Here is a 22,849-nt window from a genome sequence, read left to right on the forward strand (position 1 = left end):
ACACACACACACACACACACACACACACACACACACACACACACACACGTGCACCCGCGCAGGTGGCCGCCCCATCCGGCCGCCCCCTCCCTCTGCCTCTCACCTGCTGCCACGAACAGGATCCCTGCGCCCAGAATGATGTTCCTCTTGGACTTATAGACCCGGGAGGCCGCCACGCACACGCCCCCGAGCAGCAGCAGGATGGCGCTGAGGATGGGGAAGATGCTGGAGGCCCGGACGACTCCTGCGAAGGAGAGGAGAGGAGGGGAGAAAGGATGGGAGCTAGGGCGTCAGATGCTGCCCTTTGCGCCTCTCGGGAGCTGCGCCTCCTGCCCGCTTTCGTCTCCGCTTCTCTCGCTAGACTCCTCCAATTCTCCCTCTCTGTGTTCTGGTCATTTCATTTTTTCTTTCGTTCTCTCTCCTCTTTAAAATTTCTCAATTTTTCGGTCTGATCTTCTCTCCCGCCTTTTTCTTCCTTCTTTTCTTTCTCCCTCGGCCTTTCTCTCTCCTGGCACATTTTTTTTTCCTTTTTATTTCTCAAAATCACTCTCCCTCTCTGTTTTTCTCTGAACTTCTCTGTGGACCCTCCCTCTTTTTCTCTTTTTCCTTCTCCTCCGCGTATTTCTTTCCTTTCTCTAGATTTATCAAATTTCGTAGTATCTTACCCACCCCCTTTCTGCCCGGCTTCATCTATCTCTCTGGGTTCCCCGCCCTTCCTCCCTCTGTGCCCCACCCCCTGTCCTTCTGCCCGGCTCCATCTATTGCTCTGGGCTTCGCTTGTGTGTGTCTGTCTGTCTGTCCGTCTGTCTCTCTGCAGTCCTTTCCACCCACCCTCCAGACCCCCAGCAAAGAGATTTTGCGATTTCTGAGCCCCGCGGAGGCCGCAGCCAATCATAATTCAGGATTTGCCGCGTTCTCGGGGTAGCTACCAATCGCACCACCGGCTTCCCCAGCCAGCTCGCGAGAGTGGCCAGTCCGCGCCGCAGGTTGCCCCACAGCCCAGGGCGCAGTGGCCAATCCCAGCCCAGAAACCGACAACCAGTCATGGAGCAGTGTTGCCGCGAGCCCGGGACAGCACGGAGGCCAATTACCTCCCAGGATCGCCCCTCGGCCCGCCCCAAGGTGAGAGGAGGGGGCGGGCGAGGGATCACCGAACGAATTGGGGTCCAGAGGATCTCAGCATCTGGATTTGGATTGGCCGGCAAGTTCATCCCTGCGTGTCGATCTAAGGGCTGCTCCCCAGTCCCCTCTCCGCGCTCCGGCCCCCGGCCCAGGCCCAGCACTCCTCCCCACTCTGACTCAGATCCCCACGTACGGAGCAGATACTCCGCGCTGTCATGGTCGTAGTCCGTGTCCTCCGGGAAATGGTTGATCTTCACGCAGACGCCTCTTTTCAATCCTGGAGGGGGATGGGGGTGATGGTGGGGGGGGGACTTAAGAGTTGGGAGAACCCCCAGTGAGAGAAGACCCCTTCCGTCCCCAAACCCCTCCTCTCTGGGCCTATTGGGAGACAGGAAATCCTGGCTCCTGAGCCTGTCAGTATCTGGGACAAACCCTAAACTTCTCTGGCCTCAGTTTTCCCATCAGTTAAAAAAAGAAAGAAAAAAGAAAAAAGGGGAAAAAAAGAGAAAGAAAGAAAGAAACCCATGCAACACTCACTAAAAGGCCACAAAGACCTTTGCCCTGTAACCCGTGCTAGGACACTCAACCTCTCTGGCCTTCTGTTTTCCCCCCCGCTATAAGAAAGAAGGCGCTGGTTTCAGCAATGTCAAGGCGCTCTGCAACTCTGAGCTTGTCGACGGGTCTGAAAATGCGTGGGAAAACGAAGGAGCGCACAGAAGGCGAGGACTACATTTCCCATGAGGCCCTATGAAGTCTTGAGTCCAATTGTGAGAGCGCAGCCCCAGTGGACCATGGGAGTTGTAGTCTCTTCTGTTCTGCCTATAGGGAGAGAGATTCTGTCTCTTACCTGGAATCCTCTGGAAGGAGATGGAGTGGCTGGAGCAAGTAGAGGCATGTGAGGAGGTATGCCTCTAGGCGTCATGCAGTCTCACCCCCTTCTTCCGTCCCAGAATCCTCATCCTCACACCCTTTGGGGACCCATCTTCTCACCTTTGGGGACATTTCCTATTCTACTACCTCTATCACATAACTGGAGATTGATATGTAAATAAATATAAATATAAACACACTTAGTTTCCTTGATTCTCCAGGCTCCTTCCAACCTGCAGGCCTTTGCCTATGCTGTGGATTCCGTTCACATTCTTCACTGATGAAAAACTCACCCTGCAAATGGGCAGCTCACAGGGTACCTGCTTGAGGAAGCTTTCCCAGTGTGCGGGTGCGCGTGAACGCGCACGCACACGCCTCCCCCCAAAGTTGGGTCAGTATCCCCCTCCAGGGTGGAACAGCTCCCTGCAGTACCCCCCCCCCTTTTTTTTGGCATGCATAGGGTTGCTTTATAAGCTTCTTCTTCCTCAGCAAGCTGGGAGTTCCTGCAGGGGGAAGGCACGGAGTCTAATTCCTCTGTGTGTCCCTAGCATTGCCTGGCACAAAGGAGGCCTCAAGAAATGGGTGTTGAATGAATGAGTGAAATTATGAATGAATATAGGGGTAGCAGAAGGGGAGATTGGAGGCAGAAGATGACAGGGAAAGTAATAAGGATAAAGGAAAGGATTGGGAAGAAGGAATATAAGGCAGTGAGTAATTCCACTAACAGCTAACATTTGCTAAGTGCTTCCTAGGTAGATTAACTCATCCGGAGCTCCCAAGAGTCCCATGAAATAGAGAATGCTATTGGTGTTGTGCAGTGACCAAACGTTGGGAATTGGACTCATACTGCTTGATAATGAAACCCAGCTCCATCATGTCCCGATTCTGTGACCTCATTGGTGTTACTTAGGCCAATTTGCTTCAGTCCTTTCACCTATAAAAGGGGATAATAGGACCTACATCATGGGATTGTTGTGAGGATTGAATCCAGGTAAAGAAACTGAGCACTTTGCCTGGAACATACTTAAGTGCTCAGTTGATATCAGTCGATCTACCCATTGTCCAGATGAGGAAGAAGAGTCACAGAAAGGATTCATCAATTCACAGCCGATGGGTGGTGAAAGCAGAATTAAAACACACAGCAGTCTGCCCTACTGGCATATAAGGCTATGGCCTGTTCACCACTGTCTTCCAAGAATCTAGAACAGTGCTTAGCACTTAGTGCTTAATAAATATTTTTATGAGCATATGATTGAATGGGCCAAGGACACGAAAAGCTGCTCGACATCACTAATCATCAGAGAAATGCAAATCAGAACTGCAATGAGCTACCACCGCATACCACTGGAATGGCTACTATTAAAAAAAGCAAAACAGAAAATAACAAACATTGATGAGGAGTAGAGAAACCGGAACCCTTGTGCACTGTTGGTGGGGACAGAAAATGGTGCCAGTTCCTACCCTTTTATAAATTAACTAATTAAAAATGTTTTAAATTAAAAACAGTGTTACTATATGACCCCGCAATTCCACTTCTGGGTATGTACTCAGAGAACTCAAAGCAGGGTCTCTAAGAAACACATGTACACTCATGTTCGTAGCAGCATTATTCACAACAGCCAAAAACAACCCAAGTGTCCATTGGTGAGTGAGCGGATAAACAGAATGTGGTCTATACATACAATGGAGTATTATTCAGCCTTAAAGAGTAAGGGAATTCTGACTATGTGCTTCAACACGGATGAACTTTGAGGACATCACGCTGAGTGGAGGAAGCCAGTCACATGAATACAAATATTGTATGACGCATCTAGAGGAGTCAAGTTCATAGAGACAGAAGGTGGAGCGGTGGGTGCCAGGGCTGGGGGAAGGGCATGGGGAGTTTTCGTTCAATGGGGACAGTTTCATTTTGCTAAATGAAGCGTCTGGACAACGGGTGCACAGCAGTGCGAGTGCACTTAACACTGCCGTACTGCACCCTTAAAAACGGTTAGGATGATACATTTAATGTTATGGTTTGTTCTATTTTACCACAATTTTTAAAAAATGAATGCATGCAAACTCTTCTCCATCAGCACATCGTTACGGTGCGGTCGGTAAGACCGTGGGTTCAAGCCGTCTCCTTTCTTGAATGGGATCACAGTACGTCTCTCAAAACATTAACCATAATTAAATGAAGTTGAGCATGTAAAGCGCATGGCACCCAGATTAGTGACGACAGCAGTAGTGACAACGAGCACCCGCTACCAAGGGCTAACCACACACCAGGCACCCGTCTGAGCCTCTCACTGGGATTAATGCTCTCGATCATGATGACTAACCCTAGGGATACTGGACAGTAATGATGTCCCTGCTTTACAGATGAGAACACTGAGCAGAGAGTGCAAGGAGTTGCTCAGTCCCATGCAGACGGTAAGTCGCGGGGAGGAGACGCAGTGCAGCTGGGCTTCAGAGGTGAGCGTATTTAAGACCGTGGAGCGTGGTCCCTGGAATCATATTGCTGGACTCACACGCCAGGACGGCCACTTCCCAGCTGTGTGGCTTTTGGGACTTGAATGCCCCTGAGCCTCAGCTTCCTCACTGGGGAAATGAGGACAAGGACATGACCTCACGGGGTTTGGTAAGAGTTCGATGAAACACGGAGTCGAGTGCAGGATACAGGGGACTATGCCACATGCTTCTGCATATTATCTGGCCTGACTGGGCTGAGCCAGGAGCTTTTTATGTGCAGGGACAGCAGTAATGTGTCCCTGGGTCTCCCCAGAGCCTGCCTAGCACAGACCAGGGTAGGCGGGGGCGGGGGTGGGGGGGGTGTGCTGCAGTGAGGGTGCATGGGGAAGTGGGTTCCAGCCGGCTCTGCCTTTCACATGTTGGGTGACCATGTGGCTGACTCACTTCCCTTGCTGGCCACCAGCTTCCTCCTCATACCACTCCCCTAGGCACAACTGGGAGATTCAGGATAATAAGATATGCAAAGTGCTGAGCACAGGGGCTTTAGATGACTGGCTTGAATAAATGGAGCTGTGGGTCCAGAGTCTTGATTCCTGAGGAGGGGGCTACACCCAAGCAGATGTCACTAGCCCTGGGGGGCTCTTGGGCACTTGAAACATGGCAATTGAGATGAGGTGTGAGCATAACATACGCACAGAATTTCAGACTTAGTATGAAAACAATGCATAATATTCCGTCAATAATTTTTTATATTGATTACATATTAAAATGATAATATTTTGGTTATGCTTGGTTAAATAAAAGATACTATTAACCTTTATATTGATTTATTATAGTGTATGAATTCTATTTATTAAATTATATTCATTGACCCTTCTCTTCTTTCCTTGTTTGAATGTAGCTACTGGAAAAATTTAAATCCTATATGCAGCTTGCGTGATGTTTGTATTGGGCAGTGCTGGGTAAGAGGCTGGGATTTCTGGGTGATCAAGGAAGGGGTTGCTCAGGGCAGTCACCTGAGTTCGGAATACTTAGAACAACAACAACAACAAAATGTAACGACACGATCTAGCCCTTACTCTGTGCCTTCAAGCCTTTTAAATGCCTTTCAATTGCAGCTCACGGAATCCTCCACAATCCCTATGGGTTAGGGGCTATTGCTATCCCCAGTCCTTGGAGGATGGAAATGAGGCAGGGAGAGGTTCACTGTGTGGCCCGAGGTCACCCTGCTGTGCCTGGCAGACAGGAGGCAAACCCGATCCCAGTCTTGTCCCAAAGGCTGGGTCTCAGTCATTACACCTACTGCGTCTATCAGGGAGACTCACAGGGACATGGAGACGGAACCCGAAAATCCCCGGGGATACAGTGCCATCAGGAGGCAATGGTTCACGGGGCTCAGTTTCTACATGCCTGGGTCCCCCGTGGGCTAGAGGCTGGTGGATGCATTGCTTTGTTCTCCTAGGAAATAAAACAGACCTAGATTCAAATCCAGACTCTACCACCTCTTAGTTGTGTGACATTGGGGGAGTCACTTCACTTTCTCAGAGCCTTCGCTTCCATTTCTAGAAGGTGGATAATAGGGGTACAGATTACACAGGGCTATTGTGAGCATTCTGTGGCAAATACATGACAATGACAGTAACAATGAAGCCGGCCTTCATTTACACCCTCCTGTATACAACATTTCCTTTGGCTTCCGGGACACCCACTTACCTCATTTTCCCTAAAACTCTGTGGCTCCTGCTTTCTGAGCTCCTTTTGCTGGCCTCTCTCATCTCTTTTGTAATAGTGGACTAGCTCAGGCTGCAGCCCTTCCACTAATTGTTCGGTATGTTTCTCTCTCCGCATTCTCTAGGTGACCTCATCCATCCATATGCAGTGACCCCCCCACAATTTATATCTCCGGCCCAGACTGTCCCCTGAACTCTGGCCTCGTACATCGTATCACTCACAGCCTAGATCAGGGGTCAGCAAACTACAACCCGTGGGCCAGACCCAGCCTGCCAAATCCAGCGAAGAACGGGTTTTACATTTCCTAAGTGATTGAAAAAAAATATCAAAGGAGAGTATTTCGTGGCATGTGAGAAGGATACGAAATTCAGAGGTTGGTGTCCATACACGAGTTTAACTGGAACGCGGCCACGCTCATTCACTCACGTCGTTTTCAGGAGTGGCTGTGACAGGGACAGGTCCACAGAGCCTAAAATATTGACTGTGTGGCACTTTGCTATGCCCACCCCTGTCCTAGGTGGGATCTCTGATAGGCATCCTAAATGTAGCACGTCCAAAACTGAGCTCCTGATAGCTCTCCTCACAATACATTAGATCAGAGAAAATTAAAATAAATAAAAGAAAACGCCCGTTCTGCCATCCTCCGGAGGCCTCCTCCCTCACCCCCCCACCCCTGCACCACTCTCAGGTGCTCAGGCCGCAGCCTTGGGAGCAGTGACTCTCAACCGGGGACGAATTTATTCCCGGACCAGAGACAGTTGACAATTTAGGTTGTCACAACATGGGGACTGCTCCCGGCACAGAGAAGAGAAGGTGGAGGCCAGGGTGCTGCCAAGCCCCCTAGAATGCGCAGGCCGGCCCCCACGGCTCTGAACCGTCCCCGCCAAAGTGTCAACAGCGCTGAGGCTGAGAGATGCGGTTTTAGAGACACCCCGACCTCTCTCTCTCTCACCTCCCACACCCACGCTGCCAGCGATGCCGCAAACCCCACCCCACTCTAGCTTTGGGACACGCTCTGAATTCAAATCACTGTTCCAACTCCACCCGCCCCCAGTCCAGACAAGCCTCCGCCCGAACTCCCTCTTGCCTGCCCCTTAGTCTCTCTCCAGGGCGGCCAGAGCACTCCTGTCCACAATGCAAGTCAGCTCTCCTTACTCCTCGGCTCAGGAGCTCTGGCCGGGAGAGTCAAGTCACATGCCAGCACCGAGAACCTGTGAAATCAGGCCTGTCCTCTCTTCCATGGCACCTCCCCCCACGTCCCCTCACTCACTCTGCGGGGGGCCAGACACACAGGCTCCCACCTCAGGGCCTTCGCTGCGGCCGGCCTTCCTCCGGAGAGCCGTGTGGCTCCAGCTCCTGCTTTAGATCTCCCACTCCGAGGTCACGGGCTCAGTGAAGCCCATCCTGGTCTCCTCGCCTGCAACTTCCCAGTGTGCCCTAACACACTGCATCCTTTCCCCTGTCCTGCTTAGCCCTTCGTGCCAGCTCACACCCTAAGCGTTCTGTTTTCTTATCTTTCTTATTATTCATCTCTCCCTCCGAATAGAACACATATAAACAGGGATCTTTCGTTTTTCGCTGCCATAGCCCCGCAATCAAGAACAGTGCCTGGTGCATAGTATAAACTCAATAAGTGTCGGTCGTGTGGATGGATGGATGGAAGGATGGATGGTGGATGGCATTCTTACTATACGCTGTGCGCTGTCCTAGGAGTTTCGGGAGGCAAGCCCCCACACGTGGCTGGTGCCTGGCGCTTGGTCAGACCAGTGAATGGACGTGGACTCGAATGCCCACAGGAGGAAGGAAGTACCATAATGAGAGAGTGGACAGGTGTGAGGCCATAGGGAGCAGAGGCGACAGTGGGGACCGGCAGACCGCATGCCTGATCTGAAGGAGCAGCTGCTGCTTGAATTGGCCAGTCGTGGCCACTGCAGAATGAGGCCCTGCGTTGTCAGATCTTCTGCTAGTTCAAAAAAAGCCGGAAATCAGATTTTCAATGTGAAGTCTCCCTATTTTTAAATGTTGGCAACTGATTCAGATTTTGGTTTCAGTTTTAAACACTTGGCACACCAGACAAAGCATATCTGCACATCCCATCCTTCAGACCTGAGTTCTCTTGGCTCTGCCCCAATCACAGCTGGGTGACCTTGGGCAAGTGGCTTAACCTCTCTGAGCCTTGGTTTCCTCATCCCGGACAGGAGGGTGCACCTGCCTCATAGGATTAAACGAGACAATTGCACTCCTCACTCACGGCGAGTGCTCAGCAAAAGAGAGGAGGAAAGGATGGGAAAAGAGAGGGATGAAGAAGAGGAGGGATCTTGGTCTTTTTGATGCTGGAGGAGAGGTTTGGGATTGTGTAGTTGCAGATGGGAGCTGTGAGGCTCAGGGAGGTGAGAGATATCGATCACACAGGAGACCGAGGCATGGTGGGCCTGGGACCCAGGTCTCCTGCCTCCAGCCCCGTGGCCCAGAGCTGTGCAGAGGCGGCCCAGGGCTGTGCAAAGGCGAAGCAGAGCTGAGTGGGAGGGAGGAGGAGCTGGGGAGGGAGAGGGCAGCAGTGGGCAGGTGAGTGGAGGTTGAGGCGGAGGGCCAGAGCTAGGAGAAGGGCTGCAAGAGGGAGAGGACCCAAGGGCAGACCAGAGATGGAGACTGGAAGAGGCAGTGGCCTTAGGGTCCAGAAGTGAGGTGTTCAAGGAGGAGGAAGAAGTGGAAGGAGGTGTGAGTGGACAGAAGATGAAGCAGAAGAGGCCTAGGGCCAGGATAGGAGGCTGGAGGAAATCTAACAGGGAGAGCCAAGTGTGACTGGAGACTCCAAGAGGGAAGAGAGGAGAGGGTCAGGAGCTCTGACCAGACAGGGCATGACCATGACATTTGCGGGAGAAACAGCCAAAGAGGAGGAAGAGGGGGCAGGGGAACGGAGGGGACTGGCTGGGGTAGGGTGTCTGTGGAGAGAAGGTGAGAGGGGACTGGAGGAGGCGAGACTGCCCCGGAGAGGAGGGGAGGGTCCACGGAACAGTGAGAAGGAAAGAAGACAGAACGCAGAGGGCGCCCTGGAGGGAGGAGGCAGAGGGAGGGACGGGAAAGGGCAGGAGGCGCCCGGGAGGCAGGACAGGACGCGAGGGCCAGAGGGGAGGGGAGAGTGTGCGGGGCGGGGGATGCGAGAGGGGGCCGGGGTCCCCGGAGAGGTGAAAGGGTGGGGGAGGGCGGGCGGGCAGCGGTGGGCAGGAGGGCGGCCCCCGAGTCTGGAGGGGAGGAGGGGCGCGAGGCGGGGGCCCCCCCCGCACCCTACCTTCCAGGCAGCAGATCCTCCAGAGCCCGGAGTGGGTAAGGCCGCCGGGGTCCTTCTTCTCGGAGGAGCCGCCGGCCCCGCGGTGGGGCGGCGCGTCGTCGCTGGCGGTCAGGTTGGTGGTGTTGCAGATAAAGGCCCGCGCGTACAGCCAGTAGTCGGTGCTGATGGCGATGGTCATGAGGCCGAAGGCCGCGAAGGCGCCCACCGTGGTCAGCAGCACCTGCACCCCCTTCTCGCACCAAAGGCCCCTCTCTTCGTTCCAGCGTTTCAGCGACTCCAGTTTGACCACGGGCAGCCGGGGGGCCGTGGGCCACCACCGGGGCAGCGGGGGCGGGGCCGTGCCGGCGGCTGGGGGGGGGCACAGCGCAGGCAGAAGTGGGGGCCCGGGGCCGGCCGGGCTGGGCGGGGGCGGCGAGGAGGACGCGCGGCCCGGGAGGGGGTCAGAGGGCGGCCATGGTCGCCGGCTGGTGGGGGCGGGGAGCAGATAAAGGATTAGTCAAGGAGCTCCGTGCCTCCCCCACCGCCGCCCCCGCCCCACAGAGAACCCCCACTATTTCCTGGGTTGAAGAAACTCCTTACACTCGGGTTCTCACTGCCTCCCTCTCTCTGAAAAAGTCTCCCTCGGCCCGGGGCAGGCAGTCTTCCCACTACCCCCCCACCGTGGCCTGGCACAGTAGACACTCCTCCCCTGCCTTCCCGCTCCTCCCCCTGGTCCTCAAGTCTTCCCCACCGGGAAGGCCACCCCACCCCCACCCCCCACCCCCCCCCCGGCCCCAGGGCTTTCTCCTCCCAAGGAAACCTACAAGATCCCCATCACCATTCTTATCTCTCCCAGTTCTGCCGGATCCCCACGTCCCCTGCAAGTTTCACCTCCTCACCTACTATGTCTAAATGTATGAGAAACATACATTTCTCAATCTCTCCTCTGCTAACAAAAATCTTCCCAAGGAATCCTTACTGTTTGCACAACTAAGAGGAACCACATGGTTACCACGACTACAACCCCCACCCCCCACAGTCTCTTCTGGGTAGGAACCCCCTTCCCTTCTCAGACCCCTATGTCTCTGGACCAAGGTTCTCCACTTCAAGCGCATCTTGAAATCACCAAAGGACCTTAAAGATCAGGATACCTGATCTTTAGGATACCCACCTGAGCCCCACCTGAGCCCTACCTGGGCCCTATCAGAGAAATGCCGATTTCATTGGTCTGGGGTGTGGCCCCGGAGCATCTAGGTGTTTCAAAGTTCCCTGGGGGGGTTCTAATGGGCAAGCAACACGCCGGACCTTGTGGTTTAGAAGAATGCCCCCAGCTCCCTCATACTCACTCTACAGCCCACACTGTCTCCCTTGGACCAACCCCAATCCCCTACTACATCTTGGACTCAAGCAAAATCCCCCATCCTCCGCTTTGCTTAAAGAAGTCTTCTGAATCTGGCCCCCACTGTCTCTACAACTTAGGCAAACTCATCATAACTATCACTTTCTCCTCCTCCATTAAGAAAAATTTCCTCCATGAGCTCCACGGAGGAGCTACTCACAGGAATCCCTTCCCCCAGACCCCCAGTTCCTCTCCATTCAGAAATCTCCCGATGTTTGACCCAAACTCCCACTGCTGTCCAGGGAAAGCCCCCCACTCTGCCCAGCATCCCCCCTGCCCCATTCCTCTGCCCTTCCACCGTCTTCCACTGCCTCCAGACCCCCTGACTGTAGCCTTGGTTCCCTGTTATCTTCATCACACCCATGAACCCCCCAACTCTAGATCTCCCCAACTCACTTGGACCTCCCACTCTCTTCAACTTACAAGAGCCTCCCTCCTTCCCCCTAACCTGACTTCTCTTACACCACCAAGAATCCCCTTCCTCCACCAACATCTCCTCTACTCAGGAGAATTCCCTTCAGGAGCCCCCACCAACTCGCCTTCTTGGGAACCCCCTCAACTCCCCTTACTCTTCCACCTGTGCACGGACACGCTCTGCAGCCAACTTTCTTCCAAAGGTAAAGGGAGCCCCCCATAGACAGTGCCCCTCAGAAGAATTTCATCCACGAGGCTACAAACTCTTTTAGTTGGGAACAATTTCCCACTCTGCAACCCCCGTGTCTGTTCATTTCCCACTTCCATAGCATGCCCACCACCACACCCCCAGCCCTGCCTTCTCCACCCCAACCCTCCTTTGAGGCACACGACCCTTACCTGCTTCCACCACTCACTGTTTCCTAGGCTTCTTCCCCAAACCCCCTGTGACAGTTCAGAGCCTGGAAGCCAACAGGAGAACCCCCCCCTGGGTCCTAGTACCAGGGTGACCTTGGCCTTTTCCACCTCCATCAGCTGGCCCTGCCTGGGTCTGCTCCTAGGAGGGGCTGCTGAAAAGGTTGTCTATGGGGGGTGTCTCCATGGCAACTGGGCCTAGTGCCCCACACATGTGTTCCCTCCCCCACCTCCACTAGCCTGCCCACACACAGCCCCTACCGGTCCCCATTCATCAGCCCACTGGACACTGACATCCCCCAGCCCCTGTCCTCGGTTCTGGCCCCTTCCTCTTTCCTCTCCAGACAAATGCCGAGTTTCCTCTCCTCATCTCCTGGCTTCTTCCCCTCCATCTGTACCCCTCACCACGAGCACCACCACCTCCACTGTCCTAGCAAATCTCTGTTTCCACCCCGGGGTGAGCCCATGACCCCGAGCTGTACCCCTCCCCTGCTGGGCCCCCCACAACCCAAGATAAGCAGGGGATGGAAACGGGGTAAGTGAGGGAAATTCTCCATCAAAAAAAGATTTGAAGATTTTTTCATTTTGTCTATTTGAGGGGCAATCTGTTTGGTTTTAGGGACTCTTCCTTTAGTCCATCTGTCAGCGGCAGCAAAGGTGGAGGGAGCAGGGGACCCCAATTCTAAAGCTTCCGGATAGGAGAGGGGTCACCAGCCCTTCTCCCTCTGAAGGGGCTGGCTCCTTCCTCCAGAATTGGGGGGGGGGTCACAGAACCTTCCTTCTACACCCACCCACCTCCGATTAATAAAAAGATCTGTCTCACCTCTGTTAACGATAGGTCAACTCTCCGATGCACTGGGGAGGGGACGATGAGCCCCCCTGTCTGCACCCCCCCAGAAAAACCCTTGTGGCTCCCAGTTCTCACTGCTCCCCCTCCCCCAGCAGCGAGGGACCCAGGCGTCCGACCTGGTTGGGGGGGTGGAGATGAGGAGGCGTATGGGGAACGAGGGTGTGGAGGTGGGAGGGGAGGCTGAGGGGCAGCTCTGAGCCCGGGCCCCAAGGGAGTGGGGGTCGGGATGAAAAAAAAGGTGAGGAGACAATTTGGTTCTCGTGTCGCTGGGTAAAGTGCGGAGCTGGAGGACGAGAGAGGGAGGGAGGAGGAAGGGAGGGGGAGGGGAGCCGCTGAAGATGGGGGAGCCACGGAGAGGAGGTGGGGGGAGGGAAAGGATTGGGGGGCAGGGTCTGGGTGGCAGAACAAAGCTGAGGAAAAAGAGAGAGAGAGACCCAGAGAGGGAGGGAGAGAGACAGAGAGAGACAAGGAGAAGCGGAAAGAGAGAAACCCAGAGACTGTGAAACAGAAATGGGGGAGGGAGAAATTTGGGGGAGGCAGCGGCTGGTAGCAGAAGGAAGTTGGAGAGAGAGACACACACAGAGAAATATCCAGAGAGAGAAGGGGACAGAGACAGAGATACAAAGAAAGAAACCAAGAGACTGGGGGACAGATGGGGGATGGGGTAAGGGAGAGGATGGGGGGGTCAGAATGGGTAACAGAAGGAAAGAAGAGACAGGGACAGAGTCATCCAGAGAGGGGGAGGAGAGACAGATGGGGAGAGACAGACAGAGACTGAGGGGGGGGAGAAAAGGGAGAAAGGGAGAGAGAAATGGGGGGGGTGGGGGCAAGGTCTTATTAGAGACAAGGATGCTTTAGAGAGAGAAAAAGATGGAGAGAGAGAGAGAACGGACACGAGAGTAAATAATAAGAGAAATTTAGGGGAGAAGGCTCTGAGTGGCAGAAGGTGGCTGGACACGGAAAGGCAGGTGCAGAAGGAGGGAGAGAGACCCAAACAGAGAGATAGGTGGAGAGCGCCTGACTGGGAGAGACCCCGGGAACGAGACACAGAGAGACACTGAGGAGGCATCAGAAGGAAGCTGGAGGAAAACAGGAGAGGGGCCAGGCTCCGATGGATGAAGGAGGTCAGAGATTGAGGACACCCGCGCCCCCTCCCCCACCACATCCCTCGCCCCGATCCCTACCCCCATCCCCATTTCAAAGCCACCACCCCACCCCCACTAGCCTCCATCTCTCCACAGCATCGCCTGCCGCCGCCACCGCCTCTTCCTGTCGTCATAGCAACAGGATCCAGGCGCCCAGCCAAGGCTGGCAGCAGCGCCGGAAATGAGGGGAGGGCCTTTCCAAAAGGACCCCAGGAGCTGTCCCCTTTCCCCAAATCCAAGGGACAGCTCCACCTCCCTGGGCCTTCCCACCCCCCACAACTGCTAAGGGCAAAGAGCCCCTGAGAATGAAATTCTCTTCTATTCAAGTTAAGAGGGTAGCAAGCCCTTAGTTTCACTGACATTTCACCTCCCCCCCACCCTACCCGCCGCCCCTTACTCCAGGAGTTAGAGTCCCCCAAGATGGGAATGGGAGCGAGGGGGCAAATAAGAGGTGAGAAACTTGGTGGAAATAAGTCTTCAAGAAATCTGCCTGAGGCAGGGCGGGACAGCTCTGCAAGTTTTCAGAACAATGATTGTGGAGTTCCAGAACTAGCCAGTGGGCAGGGGGTGGGAAAACTCGAGGCAGAAAGTCTGAGATGAGAGTCAGAAAGTTTGGTTTTGAATTCAAATCTTAGAGATGCCTGTAGCCAGCGTGTGACCTTGGGCAAAACATTCCCTCCTTTTTAGACTCAGTTGTAATGGGAACAAAAGCTGCCTCTAATGAACGGAGAAAAGGTCTTTACTCGCTGCTCTAGATAGGCAGTCACTTCAAGCCTGCGTCCTCCTGCAAATGCTAACCAAAACTGAAAGCTAGCCATGACCACAGACTTGGGCTAGGTAGTTTGCATGCTTCGATGTCTTGTGGAATTCTTAACAGAATCCTTGCGACGACGTGGGCACTGATGTTCCCATATTACAGATGAGCAAACTGAGGCTCAGAGATGTATCGCCATGTACCCAGATCGCTCAGGGAATAAAAGGCAGAGTTGGAGACGAAGCAGCCTCTTTGTGGGGCTTGACAGGGGCGGGCGGACAGCAGTAGGTGAACTTTAGAGCCACTTAACATGCCATTTTGGGGCCAGCTCCTCCCTTGGGGGACTGGCAGAGACAGAGAAAACCTGTATTCCCCACACATCCAATCCCCGCCCCCTGCAGGAGCCATACCCTTCTGTACCCGGCATCTCTCCTTTCCACTGGAGTTTCTAAAGGTCAGTTTATTTAATTCTCACCGTGGCCCACGGGGAAAGGAGTTTAGAGAAGCATTCTGACACCCCTTGTTTGGAAGCAAAGAAACGCCAGCCTCAGGGGACGGGGCCTGGAATTCATTCATTCGAGAACTATTTGTTCCGCCTCTGCTCTTTTGCCAGGGAGAGGGACGCAGCTGCAAACAGTAATGGTAACCGGTATCAGTCGAGCGCCGAATATTACAGACTCGGAGTCATCTGCGGGCATTGACTCAGTCTTCCAGCTTCTGTTATTAGCCCCCATTTTAAAGATGTGGAGACTGAGACTGAGAGAGGGAAGCACATCCCCAAGGTAGGAAGTGGTTGCAATCAGGGCCGAGGCTTCAGGTCCTAGAGCCCGTGCTGTTTTCTCTGCTAAAAATAAACAACAAAACCAGAAACTTCCAAAGGGTGAAAACAACCACAAGGCCAATAAAGCAAGCCAGGGTCTCTAAACCTCGGAGCTAGTGACGCTTGCGGGGTAATTCTCGGTGGTGGGGACCACGCTGCGCGCTGTGGGATGTCCAGCACCCTGCCCTCACCCACCGCATGCCAGGGGCAAGGGGTTATGATAAAAAAGAATTCAGTCTGTCCCACCTCAAATCCTGCTCCTTTTTGGAAAAGCCCCTTAACGTTGTTAGCTGTTTCTTCTCTTACTTGCCTTTCCATCCCTAAATGATAATTACCTCCTGGATGCGTCAGCCTTATACATTACAGATTCTTTTCCTCTGACAGATAACGGTTTAACTCCTGTCGACCTCACTCTTTTCCCTCCCTTCCTCCCCCTACAAATATTCTTAGTTCTATTGGTTAATTTTGTGGCAGTAAGTGATAGACTTTACGTTGTGACTGCTTGTTTCAGAGGGCATATATCTGGTTTCTTTTCAGCAGCTTTGTTGAGATAGAATCCGCATACCGTACCTCACCCATGGAAAGTGTACCACTCAGTGGCTTTTAGCTATAATCACAGAATAGGGCAACTATCGAGTTTAGGTCCATTTCAGAGCATGCTCCTTAGTCTGAGGAGGGACCACACACCCCTTAGCCAGTCGCCGTCCCCCACCGCCCCCCACAGCCCGTCCTAGCCCCAAGCAATCACTAACCGACTTTCCATCTGTGTGGATTTGCCTATTCCTGCCATTCCATAGAAATGGACTCATACTGTATGTTTATTTGTGTCTAGCTCCTTTTACTGAGCACAACGTTTTCAAGGGTCATCTATGTTGTAATATGTATCAGTACTTCCTTTCCTTGTACGGACGAATGTCATCCCATTGTATGGCTATGTTACCTCCTACTTATCCATTGGGTATTCGGGTCATTTCCCCATTTTGGCTATCGTACGTAATGCTGCTGTGAACAGCTATGTTCGAGTTTTTGCATGGGCCTATGTTTGGGGGTTTTTAAAAGATTTTATTTTTTTAAAGGATTTATTTTTATTACTATTTTTTAAGATTGTATTTATTTATTTGAGAGAGAAAGCACGGGGGTGTGGGGGGCAGAGGGAGAGGGAGAAGCAGATTCCCTCCCGCTGAGCAGGGAGTCCAAGGCGGGGCTCCATCCCAGGACCCTGGGCCCATGACCTGAGCCTAAAGCAGACGCCTAACTGACTGAGCCACTCAGTCGCTCCCAAAGATTTTATTTTCTAAAAGTAATCTCTACACCCAATGTGGGGCTCAAACTCACAACCCTGAGATCAAGAGTCGTGTGTTCTACCAACTGGGCCAGCCAGGCGCCCCAGACATAGCTTTCACATCTCTTGGGCATATACCTAGAAGTCGCATTTCTGGATCCTATGCTTATCCTTTTGAGAAACGAGGTACATCTCTGGACTTTGTTTTGTAAGATAGAAATGTTAGACCCACGGATCAACCCTTCAGTTCATGGAAGGACCCTTCAGAAGGGGTGTCACAGAAGGTACAGGTTAGGCCGCTTTCAGATCTCATTCCTATATTTGCTCATGAATTCATGTCCCATTACCCAAGGTCTCCCATGGGTTTGATCTAGAGGTCTAGAGGCTGTAGAATCAGAGATAAGTTTGCTAAGCCCCTAGGTTCGAGAAGGTCCTCCACCCTTACTTCCCCTGATCCCACGTGGTCAGCAGAACTCTAAAATGACCCCCAATATTCCCACCCACCCCCCGGCATACATACACTGTAGAATTGCCTCCCCTTGGGTATGGGCAAGCTTGTAATAGGGTGAGGTGTCATTCTCACGAGTAGATTACATTATATGGCAAGATGAAGGGATTTTGCACATGTAATTAAGGTCCCTAATCAACTGACTTGTAGTTAATCCAAGGGGAAGTGATCCTGGGTGGGCCTTACCTAATCAGGTGATCTCTTTGCAAAGGGTCCAGAAGTGGCAGAGATTCAGAGCAAGCGATTCTCCTGCTGTCCCGTTACAGAGAGGGCCACGTGGTGAAGAGCTGAGGATGCCATCTGCTAGCAAGAACAAGGGAACAACGTCAGCCCTGCAATCCCAGGGAAGTGATCTCTATCTCCTGAGCGAGGTTGGGGATGGGCTTCTCCCTTATCGAACTTCCAGATGAGGATGCGGCCAGCCGGCATCCTGATTGCAGCCGTGGGAAACCCCAAGCAGAGGACGCCGTGCACTGTACTGGCTTCCTGAGCCAAGGAGGGTATGAGGTAATAAACACATGTTGCTTGAAGCCACGCCATTTGTGGTCACTTGTTACGTGGCAGCCCGTAACTAATAGACTCTGTAAGTCACATTGCACCGTGAAGGTCACACGGGCAGCTCAGCCAATGGTGCCTTAGTGCCCCCTCTCCGTATCTCCCTCTCCCTCACTCCCACAACCAGTCAGTCCCTGTGTGCGGGCCCCTCTCCCTCCTGGATCCCTTTCCTATCCATCCCCTTCTCTCTGTCCTGCTCTAGTCTGGACTGCCCCACCAGCCAATGCCCCTGGTCTCCCTCCAGCCCGATTTTCACTCGGCCCCTAAAGACTCTCTAACACTCAGAGCGGAACTTTTCCCTCCTCTGCTCAAAATTCTCCTATGGCTCCCTATTGCCCTCAGGAGAAAATAGAAGCTCTTCACCCATGTCCTTTGTCAAGAACGCCAGTCTTGTCTTATGCCATTCCCATGGTGGCCTTCCACAGACTGGGGTGGTTTCCCCACTCTGCTCAGCTCCTTCACACTCCTGAGGTTCCTGAGTGTGGCCCCCTTGCCTGGAACCCCTTCCACCTCTTCCATCTCTTGGAATCTTCTTCCATCTCCCACCTGAAGTCTGCACGGAAATGCTCCTTCCTCCGGGAAGCCTTCCCTGACCCCCCAAGGCTGCATCAGAGGATAGAGCTGCCCTTCCCCCATGCCCTGTCGTGCCCCCCTTAGGGCAGGGTGACTACCCTGCATTGTGACTGGCCTGTCCATCTGTCCCCCCAGCAGAGTGGGGGCTGTTCGAGACAGGCACAGGGCTAGTTCACTTCGCTATCCCCCAGTGCCCCGTTTTGGTAAATAGGAAGCCTCGGTCCGCAGGTGCTGAACGGATGGACGGAGAGATGGACGGAGGAAGGAGTGGAAGACAAGGGATACATAGTCTAGGGTCCTCTGGCAGCCAATTACAGCCTCCCATCCCTGCCCAACCCCTCTCCCGCCTCATATCCTGAGTGTGCATTCTCCCAGGTGCTTGAGTGTATCTCGTCAACAACAGCTGGGGCCTTTGTGTTTTCTCAAGAGGAACAGAGTGGTGGTGGCGTGTTTTCCCGCTGTACCAGGAAGAGAAGATCAGCGTTTCTAAAATGTCCTCATTTAGGGTGAAGTGGAAATATTCCAGCGCTGAGGAATCAGGTGGCCTGGGTTCCAGTCCTTGCTTTTCCTTGCCTCCCAAGGGACCCCAGAACCTAACTCTCGTGCTCTGGGCACTTTGTCCTCTTGTCTAGAGGGGATGGGGAGGGGGTGTGGGTAGTGATCTCGCGCCGGATGGGATGTCCGGGGACTATGATTCAAAGTCACACATCCGAGGAATTCTGGCAGGGTTTGGGGGTGTCTGTGGAGCTCTGAAAATTGTCTGTGAAATTTTGTGAATGTGGGTATTCTTTTCTGGAGGTCGATAGCTTTTCTCCTGTTCTTGAAGGGACCCCTAACCCCCATATGAGTTAAGACTCATGCCTATTGACAGATTTAACAAAATCTCATTTGGGTCAATAAAAACAACAACAAAAAAAAAGCAAGGGAAAGCACGAGGATGCATAGCTGTCCTCCAGGGCAGATTTCCTCAAGCTGAGCACATCTTGGACCCGATCGTGCTTTCTAGTGGGCATAATCCTGGGCTTCAGGGCATTCCGTAGCATCCCTGGCCTCTACCCACCAGAGGCCAACAGCACCCCCCCAACGGTGACACCCAGAAATGTCCCCCCAGGGGCATAATCAGAAGTGATAGCAATCATTCCCTTCGGGAAATGAGGCTGGGGTTGGCATCCATGAGAAGATGAAAGGCACTTTTTTCTTTCCGTCCTTCTCTGCTGCTTAAATTTGAAATTCATGACTAGGTATTAAACTTATAATAAAAATGAGTTTGTTGCTAAAATAAGTTACCTCCATTCAAGGGACACACACACACACACACAGCCGTGGAAAGAAATGAGGTGAATCTCTGTATCTGACGTGCTTTGCCTCCACGACAAAAAGCAGCAATGCTTAGCACGTTTGGTCTCGGGACCCCTCTATATGCTTAAAAATTGCAGGGGACCCCAAAAGCATTTGTTTCTGTGGACTGTGTCTATTGACATGTAACATATTCAAAATTCGAACAGAAGAGACATAACAATCTGTATTAACTTCAGTAAAATCATAAACTCACTGGCTGTTTACATAGACAACTTATTTTAGCGAAAAATATTGTATTTTCCCAAACATAGTGGTGTTGGCTTATATTTTTGAGAATCTACTCAATGTTTGGGCTACTGGAAGGAAGTGGGGTTCTCATATCTGCTTCTGCATTCACTCTATTGTGGTCCCACCCGTTGTGAAGCCACAGAAAGACTCTGGACCCTACACATTCATGACAGACTGAAAGTGAAAAAGGCAAACCATAGCTTAGGATTCTTGTCAAAGTGGTTTTGACCTCGTGGACCCCGTCACCAGGTCTCAAGGATGCCCCAGGGTCCAGGGGCCACACTTCGAGGACCACTAACATATGTGGTATTATTCTGTGAATTAAGTGACTGGGTAACACAGTGTAAGAATGATGATAGATGGGGTACCTGGTTGGCTCAGTCCGTAGAGCGTGCGACTCTCAATCTCAGGGTCTTGAGTTCAAGCCGGAGCCTTCTTAAAATAAACAAAACAATGACAGGTGACTAGAAGGAACTACGCGGCTTCAGTGTACTCAGAGGCATACAGCTTCGTGGTTAAGTGCGGTCGGTTCAGGAGACCCCCCAGGATTCGACTCTTAGCTTGACCACTTACGAGCTGTGTGACCAGGAAAAGGTTAATTTACCTCTCTGCACCTCCAGGATCTCCTTTATAAAATGGGGATGAAAAGAAAAGCACCAGCTTCCCTGGGTTATTGAATGCAAAGTGGCTGGCACATGGGAAGCAGTCGATAAATTATGCAATTAATTTATGCAAACTGTCGTTATTAAGCATCCTTGAAAAACAATAAGGTAGAGTTATATAACTGACACGAAACACTGTCATAAAACACGGCCAGGTGCAGTTGTGTGTATACGATGATAAATGCTGTGTCCGATAAACGTGTATGAGCTACATACTCACCTGTGTGTGGATTGAAACACGTGTATATACACTTCAGTATGCAAATAGGTTTTGAAATTGCATGTGGTATGATGATAATACCTCAGGGCTAGGGGGACTTCTGGATGTCAAGAGGTCCGAAGTAAGACTGACTTTTCACAGCATTTTTTTTAAAGATAAATCTTTAAGATCCCATTCCATTTTCAAAATGTAAAAAGACAAAACAACAACCAAAAAAAAAAAAAAAAAACTTGGTTCTTTTTTAAAAAGAACATAAACTTTAGGGAATGAGGTTGTTAAGTTTGGGACAAAATGAGCAAATGTCCAGCAAAGGTCCAGCACTTGCACCCAAACAGCCCTTTCTGCAGGCAAGACAGACAGCACCAATTGATCAGAACGACAGACAGCACCAATCAACCCGATCAACGGGGACATCCTTTCCCACTGAGCAGATAGATACATATTCAAAATCCTTCCCAACACCATGCTCCATGCAGCCAGTAGGAATCGATTCGTCTTGACAAAGAAGCTGGAACATATTTGCCATCCCAGATCTCAAGCATGACCTCCAGAAATTCCTGAAACCATTGGAAATGACTCAGAATATTTCCCTCAGGAAGTCTGCTAACCTGCCCCCACCACTTTCCCTGTGCCAGAGGGATTTGGAGTCCTTGTAGCCCATCCCCCCTCCTTCTTACAGAAAAAGAAACTGAAGCCCCAGAGATTAAAAGACTTCTCAAGGTCACAGGATGAGTTTGCATCAAAGTCATGGTAGTGAAATAGAGTGGCTTGAGAGAGGAGGTTCTGGGATCAGACAGGAAATTCTCCTCTGGATCTTACCAGCGGGGTGATCTTATCTCCCTGAGTGCTGGTTTCTTCATCTACGGAAGGGGCTGTTTGCAATGCCTAGTTCCCGGAGGTTTGGGAGAATCCAATGAGCGAACACATGGAAAGTGTTCAGCATGGTGTCAGACACCTAGTAACAGTTTGGTGAGTGTGGTCGTGATTTGGGAGCTGTCCTGTTTGCCCCCAAGAGCCTAAGTCCCAATAAGGCAAAGAGCCAAAGGGCTAGCACTGCTTCCTTCCCAACACACTTCAAGAAGCAGCTAGTTAACATTCAGGCTGTTTTCAGTCCCTCAGTGGAGTAGGTGAGATCACAGATCTTAGGGCCCACTTGGAAGCCTCTGATACGGGACCGCGGGGAACACCTGAGATCACTTTCTGGAGGAAAGTGTGCATCTCATAGTAGGTGCACAATAAACGCAGCAATGATTTCTCAACAGAGCTTTAGGAGAATCCGCTGCTCCCCAGGGAGAGGGGAAGGAAGCTGAGGTTTTGGCACAGCTGAACCTACTTTCAGCTCTGCCTCTGCCACTTTGTGCCTGTGTGACCCTGGGTGAGTCATTTCACCTCCATGACCCTATCTGCAAAATGACTTCAGTGAATTCAACACGTGGGCCTGGGGAGAAAATCCAGTGAAGCAGTAAATGTAGAAGGAAGGCAAGCGATAGCGACAGTACTCTAAGTGGTCATGGTAACACCAAGAGTTCATTTTTATTGATCCTGACCGGGTGTCATTTGCTGTCCTACATGCTTTACACTGGCTGAACTATCAAGTGCTGCTGTCAATAATTATGACGATTAAGCAACTTAACAAAGACCAGTCTAACCTTGTTCTGCAGGACTCGAGGCCCCCACCCTGGGGGCAGAGACCAGGACCCAGACCCTGTATCCTTCCCCCCTCCTTCGGGCAGGCGGAGACGTGTTTGAAATAAAGTTTATTGAAGTTTCTGTCGGTATTTACATATGATACACGGCAAATAACAGAGCCAGGCCCCCCCCCCACCCCTTCCCCACCCCCAAGCCCCCCTCCCCCCAGCCTCGTTAAAAATCGCTGCGTAAAGACAGGTTAACTGCTGCGGTCCCCCCTCCCCCCTCCCACCTAAGATGCAAACTAAAAGCCCCCGTCCCTCCCCTACCCCCCTCCCCCCACCCCGGGGGCCTTTCTGGTTCCGTGTACAACACTGTGCTACCTCGCCCCCTCTCCTCTAATAAGGGGGGAGGGCGAGTTTCTGGTGACCTTCCCCCCAAATCTGTCCAAGGGGGCGGACGGACCCTCGAAAGAGGCCAGAGTTGGGGGGTCTGAGATGGGAAGGGGGACTTCAATGAGGGGGAGTGCCAGAAAATGGAAGACTTCGAGGTTTGGGGGGTTTCGACCCCCGCTACTGCCTCTCCCTCCCCCGAC

General features: G+C 52.3%; 1 protein-coding gene across 1 annotated transcript in view; it reads right to left on the reverse strand.

Annotated features, from left to right (window-relative positions):
* The window catches only part of CACNG8 (calcium voltage-gated channel auxiliary subunit gamma 8), a 14,126-nt gene extending 4,445 nt beyond the window's left edge, over positions 1-9,681 (reverse strand). Inside the window, 3 exon segments of the mRNA XM_040633036.1 lie at positions 104-244; positions 1,316-1,399; positions 9,464-9,681. Of these exon segments, the coding sequence (XP_040488970.1) occupies positions 104-244; positions 1,316-1,399; positions 9,464-9,641 (403 nt within the window). The 5' untranslated portion in view covers positions 9,642-9,681.
* Between the last annotated feature and the right edge of the window lie 13,168 nt (positions 9,682-22,849).

This window comes from Ursus maritimus, unplaced genomic scaffold, assembly GCF_017311325.1.
Source record: "Ursus maritimus isolate PB19 unplaced genomic scaffold, ASM1731132v1 scaffold_19, whole genome shotgun sequence".
Classification (NCBI taxonomy): Eukaryota; Metazoa; Chordata; class Mammalia; order Carnivora; family Ursidae; genus Ursus; species Ursus maritimus.